The sequence below is a fragment of the Silurus meridionalis genome, chromosome 18 (genome assembly GCF_014805685.1).
Source record: "Silurus meridionalis isolate SWU-2019-XX chromosome 18, ASM1480568v1, whole genome shotgun sequence".
Lineage (NCBI taxonomy): Eukaryota > Metazoa > Chordata > Actinopteri > Siluriformes > Siluridae > Silurus > Silurus meridionalis.
This window is the reverse complement of record NC_060901.1, coordinates 9537475-9554510: the sequence shown is the minus strand read 5'-3', so window position 1 is coordinate 9554510 and position 17036 is coordinate 9537475. Positions and strand designations below refer to the sequence as shown.

General features: G+C 36.7%; 1 protein-coding gene across 6 annotated transcripts in view; it reads right to left on the bottom strand.

The window, feature by feature from the left end:
* Positions 1 to 3235: 3235 nt before the first annotated feature.
* Positions 3236 to 17036, bottom strand: part of tfec (transcription factor EC) — a 35378-nt gene continuing 21577 nt past the window's right edge. Inside the window, exons 1-8 of one of the 6 annotated variants that reach the window (XM_046874403.1) lie at positions 13868 to 14063; positions 9348 to 9581; positions 8952 to 9053; positions 7185 to 7305; positions 6203 to 6259; positions 6038 to 6113; positions 5125 to 5272; positions 3236 to 4249 (exon numbers count right to left, since the gene is read on the bottom strand). In XM_046874403.1, the coding sequence (XP_046730359.1) occupies positions 3797 to 4249; positions 5125 to 5272; positions 6038 to 6113; positions 6203 to 6259; positions 7185 to 7305; positions 8952 to 9053; positions 9348 to 9581; positions 13868 to 13924 (1248 nt within the window). In that variant the 5' untranslated portion in view covers positions 13925 to 14063 and the 3' untranslated portion in view covers positions 3236 to 3796. Of the gene's footprint in view, positions 4250 to 5124; positions 5273 to 6037; positions 6114 to 6202; positions 6260 to 7184; positions 7306 to 8951; positions 9054 to 9347; positions 9582 to 9927; positions 10184 to 11964; positions 12084 to 13867; positions 14064 to 17036 lie in introns of those variants that run through there. The other 5 variants (XM_046874405.1, XM_046874401.1, XM_046874404.1 and 2 more) reach the window with 5 other exon arrangements.

The window sequence follows — 17036 nt, the reverse complement described above, 5'->3', positions numbered from 1 at the left end:
TTATTGATTATAAATTATTGATTGTATTCATTTATTATAACTCGCAGACATTTGGGTTTCACCCAGATGAGTCTAGATCTTTTATAAGGTTTTCCCCCATACTTTTTCAGGCAGTTTTTCCTTGCCATCATGGCACTGGCTTGCTCATTACTGATAAAACTTATAGGGAAACATTTGTGATGTTAAAATATATATTCATAATTATTTATTTCTGTCAAGCTGTTTTGGGACTATTGTTAAAAGGGTTATACAAATAATATAGAATTTAATTGTTGCTGTTAGGTGCATATCGTATATAGTTTATGGTAAAAGTATGATGTACTTATTTTAAAAAGTGCTGAATGAGAAAGAGTGAAGGCTTCAGGATTGTATGTAGGGGGAAGATTTTTATGTATGTTTATTTATGTTCATAAATGTCCTTGCAAGGATAGGTAATTATCTAAACTCTGTACCTGTGGAGAGATTTGGCATGTCCACACAAAGGTAATGTTTTTGTTTGTTTGTTTTGTACTTGTTTGTTCTCTTTCATCTTACATCTCGTGTGTGTGTGTGTGTGTGTGTGTGTGTGTGTATGTGTGTGTGTGTGTGTGTGTGTGTGTGTGTGTGTGTGTGTGTGTCATGCTAACACAGCCTCTCAAGTTCGAACACCATCGACCTTAATAAAGCCTTTTATATGTAAGCATTGCTAAAAAGTGTTAACTATGCATTATACCCGAGCTGCTCCATTAAATCATGTGTTCGCCTCATTTTTTAGACATAATGCAACTCAGTGCAAATGGCTAAACCGAGCTGAACCGAGTTTGGAGTAGTGTGCATATTTCCTATGGGCAGTTTTAATGATAGAATCAGTGCTGTAGAGAAAGGAAGAGGTGTGTGTGTGTGTGTGTGTGTGTGTGTGTGTGTGTGTGTGTGTGTGTGTGTGTGTGTGTGTGTGTGCATGGAGAGGAAGGACACGGTGAATTATCTCCATCTACTGGTGAAGTGCAGTAGTGAACAGAGAAGGGATAAATACACTCTATAGACAAAAGTTTATGGACACCTGACTATAAGATTCGTATGTGTTTTTTTGAACATCCCACATTTAATCCGCATTTGCTCTTATTATAACTTCCACCTCCATCTTCTGCAAAGATGATCCACTAGATTTTGGGGTGTGGAGAATTGTGCTTATTCATCCACAAGGGTGCTAGTAAAGTCAGGTACTGATGTAGATTTCTGTAGTGGGCATTCTGGAACGTTTGTTCATGTGAAGGGAAAATTGAATGCTACTGCATCCAAAAACATCCTATACAAACCTGTGCCTTCAACATTGTGGTAACAGTTTGGGGAAGAACTTAATTTGTCTAGAAATGGTAGGTGTCCCTAATTTTGTTTATATAGTTTAAATAAAAATGACCACATTGGTATCAACTACTCAATAATTAACAGCTGCCAAAATCTGGTGACCAGTCAACATTATGTTGAATGCACAGATGTATTATCGCATAGGTATTTTCATGAGCTAACACAAAAAATATTGTCTGACTCGTTTTTTTTATCAAACACGTTCACATCCAATCCCCAGTTGAGAGATTCAAGTGATTTCCTCCAGAATTACATCCTGATGAGGACTTCATGACCCTATATTAACTCTGGTTCTTTTGAAATACCTGGCATGAATCATAATGATGTCAATGAGAGGAAACAACACATGCTGATACAAAATACGTAGCAAATTAAGAGTACGAAAAAAAATCAATGCTGAATTAATTAATTGTCACAAAGAAGCTTTGCAGAAATGTAAAAAATTCTTGGTCTAAATGTTTACATTAATCCCTAATGATTAAGCAATGAGGAAAACATAAGGCAGATCTGATAAACGTGCTCATATATAGCACGTTTCAATAAGTAAAGCTAAAGGGAGAGACATAGGCTACAGTAGAATGACTTCGCAGAACCCACTGCAGCTACAAAGACATTTTCTAGTTTCTACGTGAAACTGTTCCTGTATTTCAGATTTGGTTTATAAACTGTTGCTTTCCGCATTTGACATGTGGGAAAACCCAGTGTTGCCTGACACCCTGACATTTAATTTTGCATTAATGTTAAGCAGAACAATGTAGTATTTTTTACAAAAGACTTATTGACATTGCGTAGAAATAGGAATAACCAGAATGCATTCATGAAAATTATTTACACTACACAAGAAATCTAGATTTTTCCAGTTAATGAAAACATACATATTTTGTGTCATCATGTTTGTAAACTTTAGTAAAAATATACATTTTTGCTAATATGATAAAGAGATGCTGATGCTTTCAACTTCATTACTGAGAAGCATAAATCTAATATCTAATAGCAGTGTAAAACATTAATTTTGCCAGACTTTGATGAACACATTCACATGTTTCTCTCTTTAGGCTGTTTGTTGTATTATTCATGCATTACATCATTTTTTGAATTTGCTTAAAAATCTCAGCTAATGAGGCTTTGCTTCAAAAAACTCACGACCATACAGAACTGAAATAAAACTTTTGGCTAAAAACAGCATGACTAAACAGCAAAGGGGCTTTGTTGATAGAATAAACTTTTGTAATGATTTGTATTAAATATATTTTCTTAAATAGCATATAATTCTTGAAAGACAGTTAAACAAAATAGTTATAGATTTAAAAAGTAGTTATTTAAATGCATTTAGGTGGCATATGAGTCACTACTTTATTAGAATAAAATATCTTTCCAGAAGTAATATCGTTTTAAATGAAGTTACATAATGTTTTTTTTTCTGGTTCAGTTCTTTTTTTTTATCATGATTTAGACATAGTCTGCGAGTTTTCTGAACAACCTGCTCATGTGTCCTCTAACCAAGTGATTCTCAAACCTGACAGATGTGCCAAGGTTTCCGTTGCTGTGACGTGAATTTGGATTTGATAAAATGCTTGGCATCTAGAGAACCCTAAAAGGTCTAACCTGAACTCAGTGTGTTAGAGCGCTGCAGATGTGTGAGTGGCATTTCAGCTTGCGTGTAATTATGGGTATACTGTGTGTGATTAGCATCCTGCGATGGGGGACGTCCTCATCAGAATGTCACTTAAACGCCAGACCTCTCAGCAGCTTAATCTCCAGACAGGCCAAGACCTCATCAGCTACACAGCAGTTTAGTGAAGGAATGAACAACAATAAGATCTGTGTGTGTGTGTTTAAGCATATGAAATATCATTGTGTTTGGAAGAAAAGAAAGAAAAACAGACTTGGCTTATCAAAAAGGGGTTTAATGTATTTTCCCCACTCCAACGATATAAAAAATGGAAAGTTGTTAGATTGTCCAACAATAAAAGGATTAGGATATATAAATACACAAAGTGATATTTTGCTTTAAAAATACTTTAGAAACAAAAAGACATGTTAGTTTTATTGCTATTATACTACATTGACAATGCTTCCTCTTATATATGTTTATAAAGCTAACCCTGTTTTAGATAAAGCATAGTAGAGGAGGGTGAAAAAATGTTTCTTCTCTCCATCTTTCTCTTCACTTTTTCCTTTAGTGGTCCTTATGAACAATGCCATTATGTTATACTTCAGAAACATACAGTTTTAATAGTCTTGTGATATGTGTAGTCAGTGTTATAAGCATCCACAGTAAAAGCCATCCATCAGACACAGAAGTCTATACAGCAGGTTCAGAAAATCAGTTCATCGCCCCTTTTTGATATTTCTGGCTTTCCAGGAGACAAAGATGATGTGTCCCTGGGTCAAGCCAAAAAGCTGGAGGTCAGTCTCATATGCCAGGTCCAGAAATGTATTAAAACAGTGGTCAAAGGTCATCGTTGTCATCTGTGCTAAAGCTGCTCCTGCGGCTGCTTCCCTTAGAAGCATTGGGCGAAGTGGCTGAAAGCAGAGGGTCGGTTCCGAACGGAGACAGAGCTTCTTCCATGAGAAGCTCATCCAGCCTCTGCTCCTCCTTCAGAGTAGCACTAAAGAAGTCCGTGAAGTGTGACAGCGGGTCCGAGAATGTCGTCGACGTGGTGTCTGCGTGATCACCAGAAGAGCTACTGTTGCCTTCATTTCCAGCATGGAGCACAGACAAGGAGTTTCTCTGCATGTACTCGGTGCTGTTAAGCTCATCCTGTTGGTAAAGAGACGTTTGTGGTCCAGGAGTAATGGCAGGAGGTACTGGAAGTGCCTGCCTTTTGATGAGGTGAGATGAAATCTCTGCTGCTCCCAGATTGCTGGGCAGACCATGGGCACGAGCTTGGATCTCTAACTCCTGGTTAACACACATATATGTTATATTATATATCACATTGTCTTCTTCACTTACAATCATTGGATCATAATTTAAATGCTTGCTAAGGTTCAGAGGTAATTTTTTTCAGTCATCCTTACAAAATCAGAGTCTGTTCTACAACTTCCTCTAAGACAAAGACAGTGGGATCACTAGGATAATGTCAATGCAAGCTATGTGGGTAAAGGTGGTGTGATTTTTTTTTTAGGCAAGAACACCATTTGTAATATATAGAAACTGTGCAGCGGCATTAGAATATATTATATGGACGTCCAACATCCAGCATCCAGGATAAAGTATGTATGAATGGCTTTCCTATAGAATAAATAAATATTTAAAATATTTTTGAAGTAAATAAAGGGATTTGAAAAACACAGTTCTACTATTATGAAATACGTGTCTTGAGATTAGATTCAAGCCATGTATAGACATCCAGGTGGATGATCAGTAGCTGTTTAATAGGGAGACTCTGGGTAATTACATTGGAGGCTAATTGGGATGTCTGTGTGTGTGAGGATGTCTATAATGTCTCTGCTCCCTGCTCTGTGAGTATCTCACTACTGCAGGATTGTAATGCATAATTTCAGACAAGCGGGGACGGGAGGATTGGCTGTCCTGCATTATTAAGGCCTCATAATCTAATTCCAGGTGCATTCCTGTCCTAGTGCTCTAGCTATTAATCAGGTAATTTCCTTCAACTCCCCATGTTTCCAATCAGAGCTCAGGTACTGACATCAGTAAGACATGGGGCAATTTCTGAGCGTGTGATGATGGCTGTTTTGATCCATCTTACTCATATTATCCATTGTTCCTTGTTCTTTCTATTTTACATGAACCCTATTATTGGTTTTCCCTACCTGAATCCTGAGCACCAATCTCCTGTTAGTCTGCTCCAGCTTTTTCTGGCGGCTCTCCAGCTCTCGTGCATGTTGCTGCTCTTTTTGTAGCCACTTAATGTACTCCACTGAGGCCTTGAGGATGGTCCCTTTGTTCCAGCGCATATCACTGGCAGAGAACAGAAAAGATAACCTTTTTCACACATGCATTGCGTCAGCAGAACCTTCACACACAGGAAAAAATACCTTCACAAAAAGCCTGTTTTATAGCACTAAGAAATGGTGATTTACATGCTTAATTATTCATTCTCTGACGTTACGTTGGCTTTGAATGGGAATTTTAATAGAATAGTTAAGTGTGTCTGCAGAAAGTCTATTCTATTCTATAGTAAAAATTAATCCTCAAGTAAAAATAGGTGTCAGCTGAGCTAAAAAAAAAAAAAAAAAACTGAGAGCTGAAGATAAGTAGAGCCATCGCCATCGCCAATTCCATTACATTACTTGTTAAAATTACGAAATTGTGGAGAATTGTGTCTTTCTTTGGAGTAAGGTGTTGGTCTGATCAAAGCTAATCTACTTTATCTATGCTAATGGCATAGTGATTAAGGTAACCTTAAATTTCAATTTGATCAAAGGTTTTGATGAACTGGGCCAATGGATTTTCTCTCTGAAGGTTCAGTTGTGCTTAAATCTTTATTTAACAGTTAGTCTGTGATTCGCCTTTGCCCTTAATTTCATTAATCAAATGAGGTTTAAATAGAACTACTGTTCCCACTTCACACTGTGTAAAAAAATAAAGTCTGGTCAGCCTTTGGGTGTAACTAAGAAGAAGGGATATTTTATATTTTGTACTATTTTTAGTAAATATTTCCAGGTTATTTCTAGGCTTTTAAAAGTATAGATAAATAGATTAGTTGGAGGAAGTGCCTCTTACGGATCATTCGACTTGGGTATCAGAGTTCCAAGTTCTTTGATTCTGTAGTTGATGTTGTATCGTCGCCTTCTTTCAACTGTTAAATAAGAAAATAACAATAATCACGATACATGCAACACACAGAGACACACACGCACAGACAAATGTACAATGAAAGCATCTTACTGAGATTGTGATTGTCTTTCTTCTGTCTCTCTTTTGCTAAGACTCTGGTGTCATGTTCTGTTGAGAAAGAAATAAGAGATAAGAAGGTGTCATACTTTTTTTTCCTAAAAGCATTTCAACATTTTCTTAAACAAAAAAAGTCTAAAACATTTAAATGAAATTATATTGATGATAGATGGCAACTGAAATTCAACAAGTTCCCTATGATCCTATTAAGCTCACAACCATAACTGTACACATACAGCACATACAGCAATGCGTCTTTTCCTCATTCCCATCCATCTTTAACAACACTTCTGTGCCCTCTTCGAAAACACCCTCACTGACAATCAACTCAGTTTCGTAAAAGAAAAGTTGTCCATCGTTCTGAATCTCACTCGCATTCTTCCAGATTATGTAATTGGAAACAATGATTAGATTTCTCGATTAATTTCTGCTGAATCGGTAGGAACGTTTAAGTTGTGTGTGACCGCTCTGTGTCCTACAGCACACTTATGTGAAAAAAGACAGTAAGTGACTTATTTTCCTCATCGGAGTGAAGAGTTCTTGAGGAATCCTTAACATTTTCTAAATCAGTTAGCTTTAGTTGATGCATGACATTCACGGTGGGTGATATGGGGGTGGGGGTGGTGAATTAGTCTCTTTCAAGGAGCTCTTTGTGCAATATGTAAGACACAAGAGATACGTCCCATCATATTCAGTTAATTGAAGCATTGAAAATGAGAAATGCACGCAGTAAAAAGTGGAAAATCGAACAATGTGCACTTTGAGTTGCTGTAATAAAGCTTGCAGACACTGCCATGAAACATGTGTTTTTCTTGCAAACCTTATGCTTAAGGCACTGGTCTCAGACTCACATACCATAGAAATACCAATGGTTTTACAGTGTGCATCTGTAGTTATTTTGAAATGATTAGAGATATTTAGGGGCCTTAAAGAGATGATTGATCTACAGCAGTCTTTCTTCAGCTGTACTCCATACCTGTGACTTCCATTTTAACAGTGAGCTTTGTGGGGCAAGAGAGGGGTGTCAGTCCACCATGAGAGGCAGTCATACCTTGGTCACCGCCATAGGCATCCAGGATGCCGCTGTTCATGGCCACCTTTTAAATAAACAGGGAAAGGGAAGACAGAATGAGATTAACTCTAGGCACTTGTTTAATTGACATTTATATTTCTATTAGAATATAGTGATGTTTGTATCTGTATTACAGAACAGAGAATAATGTTTTCATTGATTCTCTCCAGTTTTAGCTTAGGTCCCAGGATTGACCATGCGAATGTATGTTATGTATGTGAGGATAAACATGCAGTCATGTATGGTATCTAATCTCAGGAGTCACTTGCTGTCACTTGCTGACATTATATAAGACCTGGACCTGGCTGTTCACAATTGTTTACCAGTTCTGACACTTTTCACATGCAATATTTGACAGGCGTGCTGTGCGAGAAAAAGCACCATCTGTCAGGGTTAGACTCCTGCTGCATCTGCTCAACACGCTGCATATACGGCTGAGTACAGTCAACACACTTCTCATACACACACTCTGTGGATTAAAAAAGATGGTGTGTAATCAGTTTTAGATGAAGAGCTGGGCAGATATGGTGTTTAACTCCTGGGTTTGCTGTGCGTGTACACCATTATCTCAGTAGAGCAAAATCTGGCTTATCAAAAATGAAAGATTGCTACAGTCCCTTGACTCCTGGCTTTGTAATCACTTCAATCCATTCCCATCCGTGTTCACGGATATGTTGACACGTGAAAGCGATGTGATGCATCGCACTGTATGACTAATTAAAATTAATTGATCCGTTTAAGCATGGTATCATTTCTGAACAAGCCCACTGGGAGTCGAAGCATTAGTCCAATCCAATGCCTCACTGCATCACTGAGACATAATCTGTCTTGAATTTTCTTCTTCCGCTCTCTCTTCCCCTCTCTCTGTATACTCAACATGCACACTCATTCTCTTTTCCTATCATGCCCTCTGTAACACTGAACTTGTCTCCATTGCGTCTTTTTGTGCGTGGTGGAATGCAACGAGACAGTTTCTCTTTCGGTGACGCATTCCTCTCTGGTGAGTTCAGGTGTCATTATAATCACCGCTCAAGCAGTTCTTTGTCCAGGCAAAGCATCAGCAAAATGTTGCAGAATTCCCGCCCAGTCAAAAAACACTGGGAGTGCTTGTATCCCTAGATGCCTGTGTATGCATTTTTATTCCTTAGCTCAATTGCTGTTCTTTATATAAACATGATATTTATCCCACATTTGTGTATATATATTTGCATGAATTTTTCTCTTTGTTATCCTCAAGGTGCCCATAAAGGTGCTCACAAAGAGTATCTGAGCATGTTCTATAAATTATAACCTATTTTCAGCATTCCACCAAGTTCCCTGATTGTATTAAGTAACTTATCTGTATTGTTTTACAGCAAAGAATGCAGTCCTGTTTAAGCCTTGTCCAGACACACATCGTGAACTTTGACTCTTAGTAGGACTTAATCTGACCTCACAAAAGACTAACTCTTTAAAAGAATCAACATTTTCACTTCTGATCCTTCCAAAGAGAATGATCAAAGCAGTTTAGTCTAAAAAAATCCTCCACAGATTTGTTTTGAAGTAATTGAACTAATTAATCATTTTTTAATTCTTATTCTGTAAATTACGACAATAATATCATAGATAGAAATGACAAGACTTTGATTTTTAGAAGCAAGAAAAGAATAATATAGATTTGTCCATACTCACATTATTTTGCATTATAATGCTAGGCTCCATACACTCCAAGCTCCCTTCATTGAAAGCAGATTCAAAGCCAATCAGATCATCAATAACTTCGTTCACTGCAAACTAAAAGAAAACAATGATTACCCTGTAGAACACTTGCCAGTCTCAAATGTTCCTTTTAGCTTTATCTTCAAAGGATAATAGTCATTAAATCTATGTAGAGTATGATAGTGCCAAGAGAAAGACAGACTTCCTAATCCAATATCAAGCATTTCATCATCACCACACAAAAACACTTATGCATGATGGAAATGTCTCATCAGATTGGGGAGGCATTTTTGTTTGGTATTGATTAGTGCTACATGTTTTATGTTATTGCTGAGCAGTACAAAGGACAATACAGTACAAGGTACTTACTTCAGCATCATGACTGTTGGCAAGGGTGAACAGGGTGACCGGGCTGCCAGGTGTGCTGCTGTCACTGACAGGTGTCATATGGCCGTTGCGCATGACAGGCATTGTGCCCAGGGCCTGGCCTGGGTGTTGGGGGGCCTGGCCGGCAAGCTTGGTGCCTAAGGTCAGGTACTGTTTGACCTGCTGTGCCTGGGATTGGGGAAGGTGGTACTTGGAGTTCTCCAGGTGGTTCTGAACCTGTGGATTGATAGGCATGGTCAGTATTAAACATTGTACTTTCAGGTTTATAAAATTACAAAATATGAAAAGCTGTGGAAATAACATGAGAAAACACAGTATAATTAAATAAAATGCGGCATAAATTAGAGTATTCAAGTGAAGTTAAAACAGTCATTGATATTTATAACAACTTTTACTCAAAATATTTAAAAAGCTAGTGAAATGCTAGTCTGTAGATGGTTGTCAGCTCCCTCCAACCTGGTAGCTGAGGTCATTTCCCAAATGTAATCTCTTATTCCATATCTGCTTTCAGCCAACAGATAGTGTAAAAAATTAAAAACACAAAGCAAAAATAAGTCCTTACGCTGGCAACTTCGGCTCCGTCTCGCATCATGTAGTAGCTACAATCAGATAAATGTGGCATTCTCAGAACCCGTGTGTCCTCTGTTGCTCTGACTAAAGGAATTCTCATAGGATCCCAGTGTAAAGTTATCTGTTGAGTGGATATGATGTGACTGTCCTCTCCTAGGCAGTGCTCTTTATAAACCGTCTGGGTGTAGTAAAAGACCTAATTAACAGGGAGGCTGGCTTGCCCTTTTATGGCCTAGTGTAGTAATCACCTTCAACAGAGAGCCATCAGACTACTGATCTGGTTGGTTTGATCACCATAGATTCTTGTTTTTTTGCCTATATTACCAATTCAAGAGGCCCGCCCTATTCTGTTTGTGCGACATAGTCTGTCCCCAAACTGCCCCCCTCCCCAACCCTGTTCCACTTCTGCCTTCGGGGCTTGAAAACAAATGCTGCTTGTTGTGTGTGGTTTCTCAGTAACCCCAGGGCTCATCTTAGACACAGTACTCTGAGGACCATTGTTCGCTGTCAACTCTCAAAAACTAACTGTCAAGAACTGGACCCTTATCTTATTTTAGTCCATAACACATCGTAAAACTATATATAGGATGGACCTATTCACTTTTTGGGAGACCAAAATGACCCCGTTTTGTCTTTGTGTTGTCTGAGTTCACAAAGGGCCAGCTGTGAAGTTACCCGATGGCGGCTGGATATATTTCTAGAACATCCAAAAATAACTTTTATTGCCATGTGGCTAAAAATATACTCAATGAATGTCAAGCTTATTTTGCCTAATTTCACATGACCTTCTAAAAAATTTCCAATGACTTTGTAATCAGAATTATTTTTATGTTGATATTTTTGACCAGCAGACCATGTTGCCTTTTGGAATTTCTTCCAAAACTCAATTGATTTAATCATAATTACGTGATAGCCAGTTTCTCTACTTGACAAACATTTGTCTAGCCAGAGTCACTCAGTGATGACACAGCAATTGAAAGTCAAACTGAAAATGCATTTTTTTAAGAATTCACCACATTCTTTTTTTCTTTTTTTTTTTTTACATTATGCCAGTCAGTGTATAATGTATGTTCTGAGATTTGTTTGTAAGGATTAGTTTTTTTCTCTCTAAGAAAAGGTTGACCAGTCTTCTAATATTTTTTAATGATGATTTGTCCAGTAATCTCAGTGATAAAGATGTTCAGGCTGCCAGTTTTTTTGAGGGAATTAATTGTTTGCTTTGTTTTTTTATAAGGCTGTAACTGAAAAATTTGATTGAAGCTGCAGGCAAAAAAAATATATACATGGACAACAGTGTCTTGTGTGTGAAGTTGAAAAATCAAGATATCAGGTCAAAAAAAAGGAGGAATGAGCTGATGAGTAAATATTTTGAAAAAGTGGTCACATCTGCACTACTGCAAAGAACCTGATATTCTCATCTACATCATCTGCTCAACTGCTGCATGTTGACATTTGCAATCAATCACAGCTTTGGCCAAGTTACAAATAGTTGAACAGGTAGATCTGGAAATTTATATATATATATATATATATATATATATATATATATATATATATATATATATATATATATATATATAGATATATAGATATATATATATAAAACAGTATATGTAACAGAAACAGCTGTAACTCAGTCAGATAAAGAATTCTGCACTGGCTATACACAGAGCTAATCTGATAAGACACACACACACACACACACACACACACACACACACACATAAACACACACACATTCACAAATGTAATAGGACAGCCTCTTAAAATTATGTATCTTGTTGTGACCTTAGGTTTAGGACACTAGAAGTTATGTATATTACACCCTGTAGATAGATTTTAAGGTGCTAAAAATAATGACACGCTGTAAACCTGAAATCTCCTGAATAATAAGATCTTTTATCTGCATCCATAATGTATTATATCTTTCCTGCCATGCTCAAGTCAATCCAGCATATTGTTCTTTAATGATATCATTTAAATGGAAAGGAAGTATTGACAAACATTAATAAATGAAAATTTGCATTACCTTATTGATTTGTGGCATTTAGAAATGTTAGTCCATACGTCAGGCTTTCTGACATGCAGTGATTGTGAACTGGAAGTGGGAATGTAATCTATATTATGCCGCAGACGTTGCTCAACTCTGTTTCAGTATTACCCAAGTTCTTGTTTCACTTCAGGTCAGGTTATGAAACACTGGGGTGGGCGATTATCACTAACTGTAGAAATCATGGATTAAAACTGTAACGCCCACAGGTCATCAAATAAACGTCTCTCAGCCTCAGCCAGTTATCATGCCACATTATACAGCACAACTAAATGTTAAATATTTGTAGCGAATTTATATAATTAATTCTCATATGGTTTGTCTTTGAGAAATGCAAGGGCTACATGTGTTCAGTTGAGTCAGAGGCTGCAGAATCGTTGAACCACAACATTTTTTTAAAGGGAAGGGAAAGTGTGTGTGTATGTATGTGTGTGTATATATATATATTGTAGAGGTGTAAAATTGAATGTGCACTTGGTAAAATAATAATATATTTTATATAATATTTTATTATAAAATTGAATAAATCAAATGTATTTAATATGGATTAAATTGAGTAATCAGTTCAATTGGCATAAATTAAATTGATGAAATAAAATGTAATAAATTGAAAACTTTAATTAAATAGTTTACATTTGTTAGACCACATTTGGGTTCAACAGATTTGTGTGTGTGTGTGTGTGTGTGTGTGTGTGTGTGTGTGTGTGTGTGTGTGTGTGTATGTTACATTCAATATTTAATTTTCTAAAGATATGAGCTACATAACATATTCTACTTATTTCAGCATACTTGAACAAATGTCTTCATTCATTCCATCCTTTATTCATTCACTTCCTCGAGATGTGGAATTGTCAGGATTCCACCTTTTTTAAAATATTCTTGAAGCTGGACATAAAACGCTAAAGAATAAGCGCTAAGTGCTAGCTTTAGCCGCTGGGCCACTTCCTGGCTAACTATAGCAATATGGATTCTTTATCGTTTTCATTCATTAACAAAAAAAATCTTATTTCCGGTACGGAGTAAGTTGCCACAGTGACACTGCACTAACTCTAAACTTACTTCTAAACTTCTAAAAGATACTCTAGTTTCTTTTTTATATATACCCCTGGCATTGTTTTTTTTTTTGAAGTTTAATAATATGAATAAAAAATGCATTCAAAGTGGGAGGTGGAGACTAAACAAACTTGTGGTCTGCCACTTTAAACGGTCCTGAGGGAATTCAGATTTGTTTGTATTCTACTCGTAAAAAGGATGGCATTCGGTACCGAACCAAAAGCTCTGTACCAAATATGTGTAACATTAAACATATTTCGGTACGAATATGTGTACCATTACACCCTTAATGCAATTTTTATATGAAAACCATGGTGTATTTCCTAGTTTTTTAGTAAAAATCATTTTAATGGATGAATGACACTATTATCATTCTTATTATTATCATCATTCCCTTGATAACATTATATCAAAGAGAACATAAAAGGGGAAACATTTTCACTTTTTCTGGTATAATATATGTATGCAAATATACAGTATATTTTTACAGTTTAGTAGTAGATGTAGCGGTAGTAGTAGTAGTATGAGGGGGAGGAGGAGGAGGAGTGGTAGTAGTGGTAGGAGTAGTTTTAGGGGTTTCTACATATTAATGCAGATAAACAGACACTATTAAAGAACTATTACCATTGTGTGTTTTTGTTTTTCAACTTATAATCAGGTGAATTCATATAACAAAAAAGTTATTTTTAGCTTGTTAGTTCCTCATTGCTAACACACACACACACACAAACACACACAGATACATGTCAGAATTTCTTATTGAGGTACAGACTAAAATCATTAAAAAGCCTTGCAAATAACACATCTGTTTTTATGTGCAGCTACATACCTGTTGCAGCTGGATCTTAGTGAGGGAGATGACTTTGAGTACACAGCGTTGGCTCATGGCTCAAGCAGAAGGCATAACCCCTATCTTTGACACACAATTTCAATGTCCACACACTAAAACCTCAATTAAGAAGGAGTTGCTATGAGTCACATTGCTGGGTGTGCAGTTGGGCATGGAAAGAAGAGGAATGAGTGTGTGTGTGTGTGTGTGTGTGTGTGTGTGTGTGTGTGTGTGTGTGTGTGTGCGTGTGTGCGTGTGTGTGTGTGTGTGTGTGTGCGTGTGTGTTATTTTCCTGAACAATGTTGGTAAAAAGCTAAACCAGGGAAGGAAGACATGACACATCAGCATTCTCTGCACCCAGGCTTCCTCTACGAGGCCTTATTCCACCACTAGCTATTAGTCAAAGGCCTGACAGAGGCAAAAAAATTTTGATGGCTAAGTGCAGAGGAACAAGGGGTTGGGAAGTGGAGGGGATCTGTTGTGTTCTAGGATCTTTCCTTTCTGCCTGTACACATTTTCTTACTCAGCAAATTCCAGTCACAGGTTATCTCCCTGACACACACCTCTGTATAGAAATCACACACATGCACTGTTTACAACAGCACATAAATACACTAACATTTTTTTTTATTTGGTACTTCCTAGCACAAATATTAATTCACTAGAGGTCAGTGCATAAATCTGTAAATCAGATGCTCTGGATATTAAACAGGAGGGATGATTTGAGTTCTGAGTATGCACAGTAAAAGAAATACAGTTGGTATGACAATATTTTAGAGGCATTGGTAATGCAGCACTGACAACACTGAAGGCAGATATGCTATGCTGTATTTTTTATCTGAACACAGCTGGTGAGGCCTTGGTAATGATAAAAGTTATGTAAAGGCAGTGTTGAATAATAAAGCCAAAATTGTGATAGACAGCACTACAGTGATCACAGCTAAAAACACGAAAAGTGTCAGATAAAGTGTATTGATTTCTGTAAAGCATTCATGTGTTGTAAAAGTGTTCTAACTGACTGTTTGCTACAAAAATTAAAGCTCTTCAAATGGCAGAAATGCTGAGGAATATTCCTTAAAATACACAAGAAAGGCTTTGAACAAACACAGCACTCTGTTTGAGAGACTTTGTGTGTGTGTGTGTGTGTGTGTGTGTGTGTGTGTGTGTGTGTGTGTGTGTGTTTGTAGATGTAAGCCCTGCTAAAAGTAATAGTTAACCAATTTTTCCCTTGCACTCTCATGTGCCAGCATGACGGCTCACCTTTGTTAGTCCTGCATACAGTGTGCATAAAACATGAGCTACTTCCTGTAAAAGTTGGTCTGCTTCTAAGACAAGACTTCAAAGTCCGGCTTACACATCTGAGGTCTGTTTTATCCAAGTAAAAAAGGAATGCATAATAGCAGGTGCACTTTAATGATTTATATATAAATGAAATATTACACCAATTTTTACTTTATTATGGGAATGCTGGTCCATTCTTTCCATTGCGTTTATCAACAATAAAAAGAATAAAAATGTATATGTATACTGCATATATTTTACTATATAAAATATGGCAGGTTGAATAGAATTTGTATCTTTTTTCCTTAAACAAGCATTGCATCCAAGTCGAGGCCTTTTTGAAAAAATCTAAACAGGACAAATATGTGATATGAAAAAACAACTTCATCTGAGAGCTTTGCATACTTGGAGAGAAAACAGGAACTCTGTGCAGTTAGATTTTCAGAAATGATGCAATTAGCACTAATGTAATTTTTGCCCTAAATCAGTTCAACTGTGCCCCAACAAGGCAAGCTCTTCACAGGCACACCTTAGAGGAATGCCTCCCTTCTTTCTCCACTACAAAGCCGATCTAATTTTGGCCTTAGGACATACAAGTCTGGGATCAGATAAGGACATAATCAAGACTGCAGCCAGCCAAAATACGTCCTCGTAGACATATAAGGAAAATAAATTAAAGTAAGGTCACAGCAAGACACTTATTGTATAAAATTAATTAGTTACAACTCTATTAATTGCTTCTGATAATCTACAAAAAAATCACAAAAGCACCTCAACACCGAAGCAAAAACTGCAACTAAAAATCTTCAGGCAGACATGCTCACTCAGCATAAACATTGAGGACATGTATACATCCACATCTCCCACATCCCCATTTTTGTCAGACAACATTCAATTACTAATATTTGAAAAAAACTTCACTGTTTATAACCTGCATGTTTTCAACTGTCTATAGTTTATTGTTTATTGAAGTAAAAGAAGAACTCACAATTTTCTCCAAAATAATCATCTTTGGCTATTTATTTTGTGCACCATTTTGGGTACAAAATTATACTTTTTATAGGAAAAGGGGTTTTCAATATTAGTATAAAGGCTTTTCCAGTTTGTTACTCTGAAAGAAACTTTAAAGAGGTCTCTATTTGCCAAGTATTCTTTATTTTCGGAGTCTGCTACACCTCAAAGCAGTGCATTTGTCAATTCCCACAACACATCAAAATTCCAAATGAAGTAATAGAAAGAGAAACTGCTGAAACAGAAGGTTTTCCTTTCAGGTTCAGAGCAAAAACACTTTAGTAACCTAGAGCACATAAGAAACCCTTTTCTAACAGTGTGTATTTGATTGAAAGGCTTAAAATATTCTAAATTAATATGAATTATTTTGAGCACTGTATTCCTATTCATTATGTTGATGTTTAGATCCAGAACAGCTTACAATTGAGACAGTTAAGTTTAGAGCTGTGCTCAAGGACTTGTATTTACATTAGGTCAGGAGTCCAATAATCTACGCCTGCACATATCTAGTATTTTAATTGATTTAGACGCAACGTAAACACAAAGACAGCAATTCTGAACTTATGTTACAATGTATGTGGTTTTTCTCCAGATCCTTAATTTTTCTTCCACATCCCAGAAACATGCAAGGGGGCTTGGTTCTACTTAATTGCCCCATATGTGAAAGTATGTGCCTGATGCCCAATAATAGATTGGAAAAACATTGTAATGTATTTCCACTCAATGCCAAGTTTATTTATTTATTTATTTATTTATTTATTTAATAGGGACAGTGCTAACTGATCAACAGTGAGATGTAAATAAGCCAGAGTTTGTCCGAATAGCTAATTTCCATCTGTTGCCCATTGCCAGTTTTATAAAAAGGCAACCTAAAATC